Source organism: Notolabrus celidotus, chromosome 1 (assembly GCF_009762535.1).
Source record: "Notolabrus celidotus isolate fNotCel1 chromosome 1, fNotCel1.pri, whole genome shotgun sequence".
Lineage (NCBI taxonomy): Eukaryota > Metazoa > Chordata > Actinopteri > Labriformes > Labridae > Notolabrus > Notolabrus celidotus.
The window spans coordinates 12,432,081-12,451,525 of record NC_048272.1 but is presented as its reverse complement, the minus strand read 5'-3'; the positions used below and the strand labels follow the sequence as shown (position 1 = coordinate 12,451,525).

General features: G+C 39.3%; 1 protein-coding gene across 1 annotated transcript in view; it reads left to right on the top strand.

Moving 5' to 3' along the window:
• The window catches only part of nckap1l (NCK associated protein 1 like), a 30,325-nt gene extending 14,092 nt beyond the window's left edge, over positions 1-16,233 (top strand). The window contains exons 20-31 of the mRNA XM_034697735.1: positions 576-707; positions 2,652-2,870; positions 3,133-3,263; positions 6,033-6,130; positions 7,169-7,262; positions 8,819-8,901; positions 9,515-9,595; positions 10,892-10,985; positions 11,097-11,213; positions 11,829-11,938; positions 13,921-14,010; positions 15,649-16,233. Coding sequence (XP_034553626.1) covers positions 576-707; positions 2,652-2,870; positions 3,133-3,263; positions 6,033-6,130; positions 7,169-7,262; positions 8,819-8,901; positions 9,515-9,595; positions 10,892-10,985; positions 11,097-11,213; positions 11,829-11,938; positions 13,921-14,010; positions 15,649-15,765 — 1,366 coding nt within the window. The 3' untranslated portion in view covers positions 15,766-16,233. The remainder of the gene's footprint in view (positions 1-575; positions 708-2,651; positions 2,871-3,132; positions 3,264-6,032; positions 6,131-7,168; positions 7,263-8,818; positions 8,902-9,514; positions 9,596-10,891; positions 10,986-11,096; positions 11,214-11,828; positions 11,939-13,920; positions 14,011-15,648) is intronic.
• The last annotated feature ends 3,212 nt before the right edge of the window (positions 16,234-19,445 follow it).

Sequence of the window (19,445 nt, the reverse complement as noted above, 5' to 3'; positions counted from 1 at the left end):
CTTTGTCATGTGTAAGAATTAGGTCAAACCAGTTCATGTTGGTTGAAAAACTACTTGAAATACCTACTGACATTTCCAGATGAATCCCCTCAGCCTGTGACACATTTCTTTCCTGAAGACAAAGAGAGGACAGGATTCAATCCTCTCTCCTACAGGCCGTTATTTGTTCTGAACTTTATTACCTTTCACGATGAGTCAGTCAGTGCTTGCAGGTACTGAATCAAACTATTAAAAATAAGAAACAATCTGCCTCTGAGTATTAGAATAAATCCTTTTACTGGCAGGACATTACATTTTGGCATTTTCACTGTTTTGATTGTATTCTTAGGAAAGCTACATCTCACAAATTAAATCTGAGGAGCTGTGAGTCTCCCTCCCTCCTCTCAGTTTTCCTCTCAGATGTCTCCTGTTGGCCTTTTTCACAATGCTCTAACGCTTTGTTACCATATTTGTCTAAGACAAGAACATCCATACCACAGTCACTGTCAAAATATTTGTCTTAAGTTCCTAAAGACATGCATCCTCCTTCCTCTCTCTCTCTCTCTCTCTCTCTCTCTCACTCTCTCTTCTTTTAGCATGGACAAGATGCATATGATGCTGACCGAGCTGTGCTCCACCTACAGCCTCTGCACTGACTTCATTGTGTTTGACCACATCGTTGTGCCCACGGAGTTCCTCATCTCTCATCTGGAGACACGCCTCTCTGAGTACGCTGAGTGGGGATGGGAGTATCATTGTTTTTGTCTGATGGAAAAAAACAGGGTGTTGAAATGAGTTGGAGGTTTAACCAAAGGTCCCTGGGATGATAGGCGAAAAGTCTTACTCCATTGAATGTTGAAACTAATGTAAAACTATACAAAGACATTTTACAGACTAAGCAAAAACTGGATAATTAAAAAGCAACAAAACTATAAAAACCCAACAACAAGGCCAGGACCTGTGTTAAAACTAGAGGACAGAATATGGAGAATCTAGGGCTGTCAAATGATGATGTGTTTGCAATTAATGGCTAGATTTCATTAATCAAACAAGACTAATTGTATTTTTGATCACATGTTTGAATACATGTTGGCGGTGTAGAGGAATATCAATAATTCTCAGTCAGTTACCACCATATGCTGTATAGAAGACGTAGTATCCGTGACGTCACCCATCTGTTCCTGAGCGCTGTTTTGAAGCCAATCATCAGCGGGTGCCATATTGGAAATGATGAGCACAACCAGACTTCTTCCAAGTTTCGCTAACAGCTACAGGATGCCCACCTTTCAATCAAGTCATCCATGTCCTTATTTTGGCAAAACTCATAAGTTTAATATCTTCTAAAATGTAGTTATAAAAAAATCCCCCCAGTTTTTAAATCCCCCCAGTTTTTAACTCTTCCCCATGGGCTTCACATTTCAAAACTAAAAATTTTGACTTGCCAATTGAGTTGTGTGGGACTTTTTAAAGCTAAATATGCTGTAGTGGTGGTGTATTTCCCATCACAGCAGCAGCAAGTAGCAGGAAGACTCTGCAGCAGCTTAATTATGGTGTGCAAAATAGCATGCGATTAAAAAAAACGTACCCCTTAATTTTAGACCTTAACCTCATTGCAATCAATGTTTTAGTGGTGACAGCGCTAGAGAAAACACAGCAGAGAAGAGACAAAAGCTGATAAAAGGTGTGGACAGTAAAGGAGTAGATTTATAGCTAAGAAAGTGAAACATAAATAAGTGTAGTTAAAAAAGTAGCTTTTAAACTAATCCTAAATAAAGAAAACAATGTTTTGCACTTACAGCAGTTCTGTGCACAATTCATGTCAGAAAAATAGCAATTATTAACATCTGCAATCCCTTTCACATTTTCAGGAGCATGCTGTCCATGTAAAATATTTCCCCCTGCCAACACATAAATGTGCTGCCGTATTGTCTCTCATTTTACCACCACAATACCACCATTTCCCTGTTTTTATTCAGCTGACTTTACGTCCAAACTCATTGTCTGGATGCTTTCAAGCTGACCCTCAGTCTGAAGAATGGCTATAAAAATGTTTAACACTCTATACCAGGATGTGACCAAGCTCTGGGAAACACTCAAGCATGTCCAAAACTGCATTTCTCCCTTATTCCCACTCTGGCTCACAGTCCTCAATCATTTTGGAGCTCATACCCTCCATCACTGTTAAAAACCCTGCTTTTCTGTCTGATTCCTCTCAGTGAGGCTGTGTTGCACCCACTTAAAAATCAAAGAAGACATCCATCATGTCCACCTCTAGTTCTGTGTCATTTCAGTGTTAACTGTTATTTAGATTAGGGATTGGTACCAGGGCAACCTGATGTTTCTTTGTATGTGCTCTGCTTAGTCTCCCTGTTTTAGCTGATGATTATCTCCCCTGTCACCCTAAACTTAGTACCCTTGAGTAGCAGCACGCTAGTGATTGGTCCTAACATTGCCAAAATTGTAGATGCAGTCCAGGCAGGGAGCAAAAGACTGAATGAAGGGAGAAAATAAATAAAATTGGAGTGAAGCCTGGAGCAGTGATTGTGCTGACCTAATGAGAGTACAGCACCGTACCACCATGGCTCGTTTAATCGGTTCTAAGGTCCCATCTGTCTGCTCTCATTACGCTGTGACTTGGTGATAAGTGACGTTGGTTAAACATATTTCTCCAGGATCATCGTGAGAATGGCAAATTACAACCAGGCCACCCAGGAGATATCCCGTCCCTCGGACCTCCTGGCAGGGGTGAGAGCTTACACGGCCAGCCTGCAGAGCCTCTCCAGCTACATCAACGTGGACGTCACCAGACTGGTGAAGAACGTCCTGCTGCAGCAGACACAGCCTCTGGATCCTAGAGGAGGACAGACTATCACAACTCTCTTCACAAACTGGTGTGTGATAATCAAGCGAACAGATTCAACCAAATATATAGTGCTTCTTTGACCTCTGTGATGAAGCAATCACACAAAGAAAGGCACAGGAAGCGGTATGCAGTATCAGACAGAAGTGCTTCCTCTTGGTTTCTCTCCGTCTGCTACACTTCCTGCCTTTTTTGTCCTTTTGTGTCTCTCTTTTTCTTTTTTTCATTCAGAAGCCTGCTGCGTAAAGTCTGAGAAAAACTCTGCTTTGATGGTTTGTTTTTGTCACTCTCAGGTTCCTGGAGAGTCTCCTGCGTCAGGCCAGTAACTCCCTCATCGTTCACTGTCCCACGATGCACTGCTTCGTCAGCCAGACAACTGACAACGAACCGGCTTTCAGAGCAGAGGAGTTTTCAGATGTATCAGGTTTGCCCCAAAGCTTGATCACAGAAATGTAATTTGAAATGTGTCATTAGTCATTATGAACCTCGAGGTACATTTTTTGATTACATTTGGATGGATGCTCCTGGTTTTAATAACAAAGATGGGCATGTTACTTTTCACTGCGTTTATGTGTAATTACCTCTGTCTTACACAAAAAAAGTCGACCAAATGAGAAAAACTCTGACAAAACAGAAGTGTGCATGTTGCACTGAAGGATATCAATATGGGTTAGTATCCATTGAAACCACCACCCACACTTTGAGAGAGCTTAACCATGAACCTCTCTACAATTTCCGTTAAATATAATTATATTAGTTCCTCAAAATCACAGGAAAAAATTAAACACCATGTTTTAAAATGTTTAATATTTGCATCCATCCATCCATCCATTATCTTGACCGCTATTAGGGGTCACGGGGGGCTGGAGCCGATCCCAGCTGGCTTCGGGCGGAAAGCAGGGTACACCCTGGACAGGTCGCCAACCTATCACAGGGCTAACACAGAGAGACAGACAACCAACCAAGCAATTTAGAGTGATCAATCAACCTGGTGAGCATGTTTTTGGATTGTGGGAGGAAGCCGGAGTACCCGGAGAGAACCCACGCATGCACAGGGAGAACATGCAAACTCCACACAGAAAGGCACCTGCCCGTAATATTTGCATGATGAGTGCAAAAACAGCTAGAAGAAAAAGATGTTTCTTATCAGGGATTTTCGATGTTATCTGCGTTATATTAGTATTGGCCGATATAGCTTAAAAAGTTAATTATCAGTATCAGCAGATACAGACATTTCTGCTGATGAGTACCGTCGATAAGGTGATAACAGCTTATACACGCCAACTGAAAACTTCAACATGCTGTAATTAAATATTTTGAAGCGTCTAAAGCAGACAAAGCCAAAATAGCAACATAGTTATTTACAATGCATCTGAAGCACAGGTTATGCATGGAGGAGCAAAACAACACTCTTCTAACACTACCAATTTAATCGTGCATCTTAAGAACTGTCTTCCTGATGAGCACATAGAGTTTCTAAAATGTCAGAACAAAGCTATGTGATAAAGCAGTGACCATATTTCTTACTGTATATAGTTGAAGAATAATACATGCATCATTTATGGTAGAGTCACATTTCGTTTGTCTTAATTTCTATCTGTCTCTAAAAGAAGTGGACCGTCAGAAGAGTCACAGGCAAATTCTAGTACAGGAGAGACTTGGTGTTCTTTGCTATTATAAAAAAAGATGCATATGTATCGGTGTTGGTATTGGTATCTGTATCGTTAAAATGAGTTTGAAAATATTGGCAATTTGGATATATGCAGAAATCCAATATTGTACATCCGTATTTCCCACATTTGACTTTTGCAGACTCTTTTTCACACTTGACAGAATAAAAAAAGGCATACTTGCTGTTTTCAAAAGACTAAAACACGTTTATCTCGTTCACTGAGACCCCCACACATGCAGAGGGAGAACTCTTGCTCAAGAGGATGTGAAACCACTTCTTGTGGTAGTGTGTGGTGCCCTCATCCACACTGCCTGTCATGCAGTTTACTTTGACTCTGCCTGGCTAATGTAAAGCTGAGTATTGCATGTTTTCTCCCCAGTGCTTTCCTCTGTGCCTCATAACTAATCCAGCATAATTTTTCCTTCCTCCGCACAGCCCCCACACTTCTGTATGAGACCAGTGGACCACCTTATGACTGTATTACAGCTATATTTACTTCACTCAACACACACATAGTACCCTAGAGTCCACTGCACTTCAATATACAGCCCTCACAATGTCATCATAGCTGCCTATATTTACTCTGCAGTGAGGTATCTGCCTGCCTCGCAGTGACTCACTCGCCCATCCATTAACCACCTCCAATTTTAACCACACATGTCCATATCTATCATCATTCAGGCAGAGTCGTTGAGCTGAGTGAAAGGTCTAATAGCTGCAGTTGTCTCTCTGTCATTGATTCAGCTACTCACACAAATCAGATCTGATCGGTGTCTTGTTATTTTTGTTGTTGGCTGAGAATGAGGCCCTGTACTGGATTCTTGTCAAAAAAAACACATTGCGAGCAAAAAGTGCATCCTGGTTCTGTTGTGCATTTTTGTAAATATTGTTTGGCTGCATGACATCAACATCTGTTCAACTGTTTACTGTAAACAGAGGTGGATGCTGAAATAGCCCGGCCCTAACATTTTGCCCATGGGAGCCAGAGTCTGCTTAGAAGGGATCCGTTAGTAGAGCTGTAGGGCAAACATCCTTCCCCTTCTGCTGACCTGAAAAAACTCTTAATTTACCAGTAAAATGACAAAGATCTCTCTGATTGACACAGTCTACACTGTAGCAGCTTCTCAAATCGGTCTAAAGCAAAAAACATGGTTTCTCATCTGCTCTACAAATCAGATACACAGAGCACATACCCCATTTAATAGCATCAAATAATTAATCAAAACTAAAATTTTGAAATAATAAACACAGTGGGCACAAAGCAGCTTGAAAGGAACTAACTTTGATGATAGAAACCATGTGACAGAAGAAGTTTTTGACGTGTATTTTGGTTTTATAGTTTGACTTGTGTCCCTTCTGCTAACGTGTAGGAGGCAATGTTCATGATCTATTCTGCCGCTAGTCAGAAGGGGGAGCTCCAAATGTATTGACTTCACCTACTGTGGGCTCACATGTTGTTTTAAACAGTCTGTGATGTTATTTTTAGAGATCCTTAAATCATTCATATCATTCTTTGAACAGAGCTACGGGCCCTGGCGGAGCTGATTGGTCCATACGGCCTGAAGTTTCTAAGTGAGAACTTGATATGGCACATCACCTCCCAAGTCAGTGAACTAAAGGTACAGTAGATGCATTTAGTTTTACTTTTAATGACCTTGGTTAAATATATGAAACACTGCATTTGATCCTTCTTGTCTGTGGTAGAAAAAGTTTCAGACCCTGAAAAAGTTGAGAAAAGCAACATTCATGAACAAGCTGTCAGCCTTTATGTTATGCCACCTTTTATTTCTTAAGAAATCATGCATATGTAACCCACATAAACCTGAACTTAGGAAATCAATCTGCGTAGTGTAAGAGGAAAAATGAACAACCTTTGAAAACCCTGTATTTTAATGTTCACATCTAACTTTAGTCTCAAATATCATTTTTTGCTTATTTACAGTGAAAAACATTATATCATCACAACAACAAATATGATAAAATAAATTAACATACTATTTGATACATTTAAATGTATGATTTAAAGGAGGTTAAACACATTGGATGTGTGCCAGGAGTTAGATGTAGCTACCAAGCCAGCTTGCTAACATCTATGAATTAAGCTAATTCAAGGCAATGGTTTTTTAAGTAGCTAGCCTGTGCTTTGTAGTTAGCTCTCTTGCTTTAGATGCAGCTAGCTGTCTCACAGTGTAGTTTGGCAGCGCTTAAACACATTTTATGGTATACTATTTCTACAAAGTAACATAATTAGTGTCTTAATTCAGCTTGAACCAAAGATTGTTACTGCTCACACAAGTTATAGTCAAATATTTAGCACAGTTGTAACACAAACAGTGTCGTTGTCCCCCCCCCCCTTAAGATAGAGCCATAATTGTATTCTTCATTTTCTGTGTATGTTCACCTTTTACATTTTGTGCTTGAAAGTTATCTTATCAAACTTCCACTCTTTCATAACAGTGAATGTTCACATTTAAAAGCGAGTTAGTTCCACTGCACTTTGCCTTGCTCCCAGCTTTGACACTTGCGACTGAAGAAAGGAGCTGAAGTACTGCAGCTCTGAACTTATTGCTGACAGATCTTTCAAATATATGACCTTTCCATAATAACTTAAGGGCAGTTTTATCACTTATTATTTCATCTTCCTTTTCTTTTGTCAGAAACTGGTGATTGAGAATATGGACATCCTGGTACAGATGAAGAACAACTTTGATAAGCCTGAGGAAATGGCCAACTTGCAAAAGAGGCTGACAGGTGAGAAGTGGAGAGAGGGATGTGGGAGGAGATGAGAAGAGGAGGCATAAAGGAATAGATAGGGGGTTGAAAGGGAAAGTAATAGATAAAAGGTGTGGGTGCAGAGAAATGTAGACAGGATGAGATCAGGTGTGGAAAGTACAAAGAACATGATGTCAGGAAGAAGAGAAACGTGGTGAGAATCTAAGAAGGAGTACTAAAGATGTGAAGCAGAAGCCAAAATCAGTTATACCTCAGCTGACATACAGTTATCTTTAGCTGACCAGCAGACCAGAGGGTCCCTTTAGTTCTATGTCAGCTACTTAATGCACTCTATCATAAGAATCTAGGCCATAAATCAAGTTAAAGATCAATTTGAAAACACGGGACTTAAAGATGTTCATTTAAATTTTTTGATTAATTGAATTATGGGCAATAGAATGAGTGGATTCTGACGAAGGGCCGACCTGAAATGTTGTTTTGTAGTGGACTGTTACGTTAAGGCATTTAAAGATTCTGTGAGGAGCGTTGGATTTGCATTGATTTTGTCTTCCACTGTGAACAAAGCGGTACCTTGTACCTCTTTTTGATGTGTCCTGAACAAATTTAAGTAGAAGATTAGTGCAAGCTCTTTGTCCTGTTTATTTCTTCTAGTGTACAGTACACCTTGTGAAAGAGTAATTTTTCAAAGAAGCAACAAATTTTCTGCAAGTGCACTTAAAGTTGCTCTAACTGCCCTGGGGCAAATCTGAAGGCAGCCACTGAGAGAGAAGCCTCTGGTCAGCTGACTGGCAAAAGTTTCAGGACTCACACAGACACCCAAATGGCCTGTGCCCCAGGACCATGAAATACTGTATATGACCAAATATAGACCGATGGACCGCACAGAAAGAAACTAATACATTAAAGAATAAATGTTTAATGAAGGTTGACAGGCGTTTGCAGACTACCAGGCGCACTGTAAAAATAGCAAACTACTTTTATTTAATTATTTTACATTACCTGATTAGTTTATTTTGAAGAAGACATTCTTCTTCTGTAAATGTGTTCTGATAAAAATCTCATCCTGCTGTCTCTTAATAGTCCATATTACTCACAGGGAATCTTTGCTGTAGGGAGGGTTGAAGAGTGCTGCGACTGACTTTGCCCTTCAGTTACCTGGCAATTACTAAACAGAATATAGTAATATTGTATAATTACTATGCAATCAGGGCATCAGTTTTAATTTCAGTCTGCTTCATAACAAGCTAAAAAATCCTCACAGGAGCTTCACATGTACCTTTTTAAGAGTATTTTGGGGGGATTTAAAAATGTAATAATGTTTAACCTCATTGCACTACCTGCGATTAGACAGGCTTGATTTCACAGTATCAGTGAGTAATAGAAGTGCAGGTAACCAATACAGCTGTCGGGTCAGACACTTCAGAGTAATAACTTCATCCGCCCTGTGATGGCATGTTCTCATTCATTAACACAGCACTGGTCACACGTTCAGCCACAGTGCTTCACCAGAGGGCTTTGCTGCACCAGAGGGCTTTACTGCTTCACATATTGATCAGTGTCATGTTCTCTTGTAGGAGGAGAGAATGTGCTGAAGAGGATGACCATCATCGGGGTGATCCTGTCCTTCAGAGCAATGGCACAGGACGGTCTCAAAGATGTAATGTCCAACCAGACATTTTCATTATTTACTCTTATGAGGATGATGACGACATTCTCACAGCCTTGTTTGCAACAGAGTGTAGATATAACCAACCAGGGTTGTGTTATGCTTTTTGAACAAGGGGAGTTAAATTTGTGGTGAAATTTAATTTAATTCAGTTGCTTTGAACTTCTTCACACAGTCTTGTGTTGTCATGTGACCGAAGAAGCTGAGTCCTGTGATAATAAATTAGCAAATTAGATAAGTGATGCAGTTTAAGGCACTGGAAAACGCAAAAACAAGTTTAACTTGACTTTGGTGTCCTTTTTGTTTTTGGTCTTTAGTCAAATTTGAAATTCACATTTGTTTGACAAACAAAGGACATTCTCAGTGATGTATTTTTATTCCTGCAGTCTAAAAATGTATAGAAGAACAGCAAATACATCTTAAAGTGCTGCTCAAATCTATTGAAGAAAAACAAGACATCAAAGGTTAATTGTATTTGAACGCACTGTCAATCTCTAATCATACTGTAATAAGCTAGAGGTCAGCCTCCCCTTATTGCTATAAAGGTCATGTCTTTGCAATGTATGATCTCAACACTACTGGGTTGTATAATCTTGCAATCTAGGTCCTGCGAAAGCATTGCCCGTACATGATGCAGCCCATCGAGTACCTCAGAGACTTCATTTCCCCAGAGGAAGACATCAAGGTAAAACTGCCTTTACACTGTGAAAAAAAGCATCTATATGTGGAAGAAGTGAAGTACACTACACAGGGTCTCTTTGTGCATGATCTATACTGTCAGAGTTTATCAGCATCTCAACAGTTTAGTTTCACTGTGGGAGAATCCAGGTTGAAGAAATAGTATATTTACATTAGTCAAAATAATTTAACATTAAGGACTTTGGGGTATTGACTTATTGCCTTTAGAGGTTTTGAATGCATAGTAAACTGCAACACAATCTGTGGCACTGTGTCATTTATAGAAATAAAATACACGCCAGAGAGGAGGTTAGATCTGAGTGGGTGAGTTGTAGAGAAGCAATTGTGTTTTTGTGTCTCTCGTACCAGCCAAATTAAATTCCTTATCTCCCCATGGAGCCATCAGTGTGACTGTGGCTCATGAACTCCCCCTCCTTCACTTACGTCTGGCCTCTGAGTGAGGCATGACAGCCGTGCCACAGCCGAGGCCAGGATAACCCCAAAGACGTCAGCAGCCCCCTCATGCCTCCGTGAGAGAGAGACTCTGCTGGCTGCTGAAGCTCTACACTCTCAGCCACATCAGTGGAAACTTTCTGCCCAGACAGACCAACCATGCATGCAACCAGAAATAGGGCGAGATCAAAACCTGTGTGTCAACACAGAGACACCCACCAATGATTTAACATCACTCAGTAGAGAATATGTCATAAAAGCAAATCACAGATTAGCTGTTTGTTGATTTTATGGCATTTTGTGGCAATGTGATGCAAATTTAACCGGTTAATAAATTTAACTTACACTCAATCACTCATGCTTCCAATTGAAGCATCTACAAAGCTTAATCCACTATAGCCCTCTTAGTGTGAAATATAGGGTCTTATGTATAAAAGATGTACTCCGCATCTAAGAAGTAAAAGGAGTCAGTTATAATCCAAGTTTGAAATATTCTCTTTTAATTTCTTCCACCATTCCTGATAATGAGTTTAAATAAGGCATGATTATTCTCAGATATTAAATAATGCCGCAGTCTGATGATAGCAAAATTAGCAACAGGCTAAATTACACCTGTGAATGTAGATTTTTATCTGTAGTTCCTAATTTTTTGGGCTCTAAAAGATGAGTTCTGGTCATTTAGCTCTGTAATAGGACAGCACTAGCTACAGCTAACTACAGAGTTAGGTTTTTTAATATGTGTATTTAATCTCAGGGTTTTAGTGGATGCTGATAGGACTCTAAACTTTGCAATGCATTTTGGTTACATTAAGCCAAATATTCAGAAGCTTCAATACTCTCTTCTTCACAGGTGACTCTAAGCGTCTTCCAGCTGGCCTCTGCTGCTGGTCTGGCATGTGATATCGAACCAGCACTTGTCACTGCTATCGCCAGCATGCAGACAGGTATCACTTAAAATATTAGTGCCGCGTCTATAGACAGCGAGTTTTAAAAGCTTAGTCATCGGTAAAATAAAAAACAGAGTGTGCTTTCATCCCTCAATTCTTTCTTTGTAGATAACACGTCAATTGATGAGGAGTACAAGCTGTCTGGTTTGCTGCTGGTCTACATCGCTGTGTCCCTGCCTTCCCTGGCCCTGGACCCCAATTCTTTCTACAGCCGGGAGCATGGCGGTGCATATTCATTCATTCATTTTCAGCTGCTACTGACTGTTTGACAGTAATAGCTCTCCAGATAGTCCTTTACCAAATGCTAATCACTGCTTCCTCCAGTGATTGCTCACCCGCTGCTGATAGTTTATCAAAACAGTGCTCCACCCTGAAACGTCAGGCCTATTAGCATCATCAGTGTGTTTCCAGTGTGACTGACGTGGACGGAAGCAAAGTATGGTGGTTAATGAGAAACACATTTTGTCTGAGAGACTTTTGTTTATAGATAACTCTGTGTGACGTGCATTGTTACAGTTACCCTTGGCATGTGGCCCCAAACTTTTGGCCCCAAGCCTAGACTACAACGTGCAGAGAGAAGCGGAGATTTCTATCAAAGAACAGGGCGGCATTAGTCTCTGATTATTTTACTTTGTCTCTATTTTCCGTTGGCATGTTTGAAATAGACTTACCCTGTGAGCCTGAGGAAGTATGCCCAGTATGTTTCCTCTGAAGGTTTTTCGCATCATCAAGGAAATTTTTCTGGTTGTCGTACCATAAAAAAACTCCTCTGCATTACTAAAGTTGAAAGACATGTCCTCCATATTTCAGCAATTGATACATATATTTTCATTTTCTCAGGCCACAAAAACAACATCCACTGTTTGGCAACAGCTATCAACCAGCTGGCTGCTGCCATGTTCACAGTTCAGAACAAAAACATAGAGCAGCATCTCAAAGAGTTTCTCCTGGTGAGTGGCAAACATTTTATTCATTACACAACTAACATAAAAAAATCAGATGAAGTTAAACCTGGGGTCAAGTGAATACTTGTAAATACAAATTGTGTTTCTGTAGTTTAGATTGTTCTCCTAGTTCAATTTTTTTGTGTCAAATACTGGATGGTGTATACCTTTCTTTTAGGTCACTGGAACAGGGAAAGACGTGAAAAGTCCTATACATTTGAATTGAACGATTGATAGACCTACCTTTAAGATGGGTCCAAACGACATACTGTGCTGAAAGAAACCAGAAAACACTTTGAGTTTTGAGCACAGAGGAAGGGCCTGTGTCCACTATCAGGATTTTTTTGCACTTGCAGCACCATTTCTACAACCAGTGCAGTTCACCGTTTTCAGTGCTCAACATTCTAAGTGCAAAAACACCCTCGACATCAGCTGTTGCTGTGCTCACAGTGCCTCAAAGTTCAACCATTATAATAATGCAGGGCTCCTCAAAGTCACTGACCAATCAAAATTAAGAAGGGGCGGGCCTTCTGATATCAACAATGTCAGCAATGGCGGGGATCCATACAAACAAGGAACCAACCACACTTGTTTATCTAAGGATGCTATTTCCAAGTCTAGCGCTGCTGCAGAAGCTACAACACAGCTTCTATCAATTGCTTTAATGTTCACTTTGGAAAAATTTTATTGAATAAAGGGGAATATGAAGCATCTGAGAGCATTTCAAAACAGGCTTTGCAGTCACCAGAGGGGTATACTACGAAGCCGGATTTGCGGTTATCGAGGTAACTTCAGGGTTAACTCTGGATTTTCAGTACTACGAAGGTGGTTCACTCCTTACCAGGGTAGATAACCATGGTTACTCATGCTGAACTCCTAACCTGCTCCGGAGCAGGTTATGTTCAGGATCAGAGATCAGTTTGTAGTAAACTCCGCCCACTGACCAATCAGCTTGCTCGATCACGGAGCTCTGTGGGCTGATCGCGAGGGGAGGGGGGAGAACTGCGGCCAAGCCCGCATTGGAGAAGAGACAAGCAGGACACTTTGTCTACCTGTATGATTTTATAAATAAAATACTGATGACAGTTATTGATTATCTTTCCTTACATCATATATAAACAGAGTCTGAAGTCAGATTATTCAGATTAAATCGTTTTACTGCATTAAATATAAAACTGCGCAGTCTTATCACTTTGAATCATGCTCTCATTGTTATTAGTCCTTAAACCACAGCGCTCAGTTTGATACCGTCAGGGCTGCAGCTGAAATATTACGTCTAAAACTTACACACACGACACAAGATTAAATCAGAGAAAGATCACTTTCAGGGAATAAACAGAGTTATTATAGTCAGATGATATCTATCTGCACTAAGATGGGAAATAAAACGTCATTAGATAATTCACTCTGTGTTTTTGTCCTATCCCTCAGTTCTTCCTTCATGTTTGAAACACAGCTGTGTTGAAGTTAATCTGGATTATGTGTTTAACTTCTTCATATTTTTCTAATATCAGTGCAGTGTTTGTAATTCATGTCGATGTGCTGACGGCAGTCTGTCCGTGTCTGTGATTGGTCCGGCCCGTTCATGTGAATGCGCTCAGGGTAATCTGGATTGACTCAACATGTTGATAACCAGCTGCGTGTGACAAATTAGCGCAATCTCCTTTGTCAGGTTCAGTGAAGCCGGATCAGGAGAAGATATCTAGGATATGCTGAACTCGCTTCGTAGTATACCCCTCAGTTAGGGAAGCAGGAGCTGTTGGACAACTTTTGTGACATAGCACTGGTGAGAAGTGCTCTGAAAACGAGGTTGCTGCAAACACAACATATGCTGTCAATGGACACAGGCCCTTACTGAATTGTTTTTCAGAAAACACAGATTGACAGAATTCCAGTTAAAAGGCTTTTTCAAGCTCACTGTTGAAGTTGACCCTCTGTTGAGGTCATCAGTGCGAAAACGTTCTGCCTCTCTCTGTGTCATTCCACAGATGGCCTCCTCCACTCTGCTTCAGCTGGGACAAAATGTGGAGAGAATAGAAAGCAAAAACAGAGAGTCTGTCTACCTGATTCTACACATGGTAGGTCTACCAGCACTAAATGTGTATTTTCAAATGAACAATAGGGAATTACAGAGTTTACAGAGAGACTAATGGAAAAACCTCTGACCCTTCATTAATTGAGTTTTTTCTTTACTCTAAACCCTTGTGCCTGCAGTTTTTTCCATAAAGGCTTATTCCTTATCTTTCAAGCACACATAAATTAATGATTCACGGTAAAGTCATTATGGGCATCCTGTTAACCCTTTAAGGTACAAGGGTATTTTATAAAGAAACTATTATCCCAGATGAATGTAGGGCTTGTACGATTTCAGGAATGAAGAAAACTCAACAAACGTTAAAGAACAGCAGCAATGAGGATAAATTATATTAATGAACAGCCTTTTAAAATCTCAAACACATTTAACAGTGGCCTTCTGCTATGAAAACAGGTAAGGTGCAAATGTAGCCTGTTCAAAGATTGTCGGAAAAAAAACTCAATAAACTAAAATTCAAAACACTTGAACACGCTGATTTACTGGCTGATGTGTTTCCTCATTACAATGAACATGTACGCTGAAGTTTCAATCCATGGGCTGTGTAGAAGAAATAAACATTGCCTCTTTGCCTTAACAGTGAAGCAAAGGGGAGTATTTTAGAACTGAGCTCTTTCTCATTGCCAGCAGGGTTTGCCAAAATACATTTTGTTGTGACATGCAAATCTAGGAAAAAAAATACTAAATTGTCTCTCATTTTGTTACCTTTCCTAATAGATATTTGACTTTGTTGCTTGATTTAAATCTTCTTTAATATGTCATATAGTGCAGGGGTTCCCAAAGTGTGGGTCAGGACCGCCTGGGGGGGTCATGTTAAATGTCTTCCAGAATTTTTTTTTTTTTTTTTAAGTTATCTAAAAATAGGACATTTTACTCATTTATAGTAAAGAATATCGACAAAAATAGTAGCTAAACTTGAAATAAAACCTTGAAAATAGAAAATGTAATGAGTTTTCGACCTTTCTTATTGTCAGATGACTCCTAAGTTTAGGGTTAGTGAACAGTTAATTATAAAAAGCAACAGTAGCATTAGGTTAATTCATAATAGCACAAGAAACACAGACACATGCTCATATAGGTAGGCTAATTGTCTGCAGACCAGCTAAATGAAGCCACTTTAAATCACTTTGAGGGACAGTGGGGGTTGCAAGTCTTTGGCACCTATATTTTGGGGGTCGCGGCTGAAAAGTTTGACATAGTGTGTGCTTTTTAAATGAGGGTCCCATTTAGTAAAATAGACAAAAATGTTGAGTATTTTACTTCGTTTTTGACAGGCTGCTACAATTGCAACCTCTAAGGACTGGCTGTTTCAACCTTCTTTTCCACAGATAGTCACTTCTGGGTCCTAAAATGAATAAAAAATGTCAGAAAAGCCAAACTTGTGGCTTGAAAAACCACAACTAATATGTGATTTCAAATCCCTCTCATCTTGGTGTCCCAATTACTTCATATGAAGTAATTCATCTAAAAACTTTCTTTCTGTTTAGGAAATAATACATCATTGACTTGTTTTGAGACATTAAGATAACGGGCTTGGTACAGACATAATTTTTCCCCTAACAAGAAGAAAAATAAACAATAATTCCACTTTTATCATTTATATTTTTATCACTGATTCCGTCAGATTGTGGAGGAGTCTCCGTTCTTGAGCCAAGACATGCTGGAGAGCTGCTTCCCTTATGTCCTGCTCCGAAACGCCTACAGAGAGGTGTACAAGTCCTTCATCATCACAATGGGCTAAGGACGCTGTTAAACTCTTAAATCTTTATTTAACCTTCTTAAATGTGAATGCATATTTTGTTGACATTTCCATCCAGTTTCTTACTCATTTAACTCTGCACATTCACATCAGCCACCAGCTAGTTGTTAACCACGACCCTAGATATCTCTGATAAGGCTTCCTGTCAATCAGCACTTCTTGTAAATGTATGACACAAAAGATCTGCCCTCATTTCACACACTCTAAAGCATCCTTTATCTGTCATATATTTTATTGTAACTTGATGACTTCTTTGGTTAAGTTTGAATGCTATACAATAACAGGTATATACTGATTTACACATCAGTGCCATGACAAAAAGGTGACTGGTTTTAGAATATATTTTGGAATCAAATCACATTTCTTAAGACTTTTTATGGACTGTTTTATTAATAGTTACTGTTGAACATGTTTCCTACAATGTCTCTACAAATAAAGATGCTAATAGTGTACTGTTTATTTTAATTTTGATCTGTGTTCAACAAGTGTCCCTCTTCTATGTCCAGCTCGTCTTCCACCGCCACTGGCCACCTCCCTTTCTCCTCCTCCCTCTATGAGAGTCTTGTCCTCCTCATTTTTCATGTACAATTTCAATGATGCACTCCATCTTTGCAGAACCAAAAGCACTTGTTTCTAATTTTAGTCTCTGCCTCTTTAGTGATGTTACTTTGCAGGCAGCACTGTCCCTCTTTTCTTTTTCCTGCATCTTTTTCTCTACCGCCCTTTTTCCGCAGCTACATCCGTTTGGTTGCCACACTGGAGATGTGCAGTGTGAAAGGGTGTGTTTGTGTGTGTGTGTGTGTCTTTCTGTGCGTTGTTAGGGCTTCAGCTCATGAGGCCATGGAACCCGGTCCTCTCACAAGAGCAGAGGAGGTTCAATTCCCACTACAGGCAGTGCTTACATGAATGAAGCTTCATGAATAAACAAATGACGGATCCTTTAAACAGCACAACACCCAATCAATAAATACAAAATGTTTGTAGAAAGGGTCAAAGCTCTTCCAAACATGGTCCGCTTAAGAGAGATACTTAAACACATAATGGACCCTTATGAGAAAAAAAAAAATGTTATGCAATAAGAGCAAAATCTGCAATTTAAGCTTTAGTTGGTGGAAAAAACTTGATTTTCCTTCATGTATTATTTCTATTGTGTGCAGAGGAAAGAGCCAGATATCATAAGGGAGGTTTTGCTCATTTTTATTTCATCATGCCTCCCATCAAGCTCCAGCCTGACTGGAGAGCTGCCCCCTTTTCTTCAAAGATTTTTAGTGCTTGTGTCGTTTCCTTATCCTGTTAAAGATTTTATGGGATTTTTCTTTGCATGCTGTGAAGGGGAGCGGTGTCCTCATCACTATTTAGAATTTATAACAGTATCTAAATGTTTGATAAACTGTTTATTACACACTATGCTAGCAGTTGTAAGCAGATATGTGTTTATACTCCTCCCTCTGAACCAGAGGTGGGTAGAGTAAACCGAAACAGTACTCAAGTAAAAGTACTGTTACTTTCTAATGATGTTACTCAAGTAGAAGTAAGAGTACTCATAGAAATAAGTACTTGAGTAAGAGTAAATAAGTACCTAAAAAAAATCTACTTAAGTAGTGAGTAACTTGTGAGTAGTATCATATATAAAATTGTACTGTATTGGAAATGCTAATACCAATGTGAAGTGCACACTGCCTTTAATTAAGTGACATAAATAGGAAAATGCCAAAATGAATGCTGTTAGGCATGGTCTACTTTCAAACATTAAAGAAAGAGAAGCTGCAATGTGCACAAACTAATGTACCCGCTTTCATTTTTTAAAACAAGCTAGAACTTCAAACTGTCTGAGATGTCATCAGAACTCCAGAACATTAATACTCCAACATTACAATAAAAAATATATCTATGCTTTCCAAACTTTCTTTTTTAACCTTTAACTTATTTTCAGTACATCTTACTTAAAAACATAACTTGAAAATACTATAACAACTTGGTTGTGTTTAAAAAGGCCATGAACTCAGTCCTGAAGAATCTCTCTGAGGTGACTGTTGGGCTTCAGAAGCAGCTGTTTTTATTAGCATGCTACCTTACTGCTCTTATAAGTTACTTTAGATTACTTTCCAACATTTCTAACATGCTTTTAAGATTTTATGTTAACCAGTATGATCCTAAGCTTACCTAACTGATAACTCATCATGACATGCTTTTAAGATTTAATATTAACTAGTATGATCATTAGCTTACCTAACTGATAACTAACTATAACATGCTTTTAAGATTTAATGTTAACCAGTTTGACCCTTAGCTTACCTAACTGATAACTCACCATGACATGTTTTTAAGATTTAATTGTTCTATAAGCTCAAGATTTCCACCGTATAGATAAAGTAAGCAGCGCATAATGTGACTGTTTCTCCTCGTCATTTAGAAGTTATGAGAGAGTCTGGATGTTGGGTACAGGGTAAACATGTTCCTCCAAAGGGGACGCAGGTATTACGCAGCCTCTCTCCCCAGCTGTAGGTGGAGGCGGGGGCGGAGCTACTTCTCCGTTCATTCAGTGTTGAGGCTATTTATAGCTCTGGATCAGAAGGAGCTGCGTGAGAGATCGGCTGAGTATAAATCAATATAAAATGTAGAAAAAAAGGAACGGTAAAAGTAGCGACTGGACAGCCCAATGTAACGAAGTAAAAGTACATATTTTTTAACACAAATGTACTTGAGTAGGAGTAAAAAGTACTCTGCAAAACAAATACTCTCAGAAGTACATTTTTTTGAAAAAACTACTCAAGTACATGTAACGGAGTAAATGTAACTCGTTACTACCCACCTCTGCTCTGAACTCCACCCTCAAGTGGATGCTGTGTAAATAAATAAGTGTCACAACACAAATTTTAAAATGTCAAATATGTCTGCATGTAAGAAGGACAAATATATAAAGGATAATGTTCATTGAGCAGGCTATTATGTAAGTTAGAATCCCAACAGGGTGACTAGGAGCTGGAAGTGAAGCCAAGGGTTCTTGTCTCTCAAACCGTATATTTCCATTAATGTTAAGGTCAGAGAAGGTGAATAGGACTTCTGCAAGAACATGTGTAGTCATTTCTGTCCTCATCAAGCTCCTGTCTCTTCTCAGAGCTTTGTAGTTGACACACTTTTAAACATAAATGAGGCAAATGTCACAGTTTTAACACTGCTGCTATCATCAGCACTGCTTGTTGTTTAATTTACTTTGTAGAGATTGATAATTTAGAGATGCACTCACCAGCTCTGTTGCCTTGCCTGGATTGCAGGTCAGGATCTAATACAGGAAATTACCCTCCATGTTGTTTAGCCTGTCAATTTAAAACGCTAACAGATACAAACGGTTTTGCCACAGTGTCAACAGGCAGAGGAGGAATATGCACCAGTTATTTCTGCAAATTGATTTGATATGACCTGTTATCAGGTTTTCCCTTGCATTGCTTTGCTATTGAGAATCTATTACCATTGTTATTGGGCTTGACCAATCAGAATCAAGTGCTAAACATAACTTGGTAATGTAAACTAGAAAACCTTTTCTTTAACAGATTTTGACCTGCTATTTTTTAAAAATCTATTTTTTATATTTATTCCCCATAAAATGTTTCTTTTGATGAAAAATTCACACTGTAAATCCTTGATGTGGAAAATCTCAACAA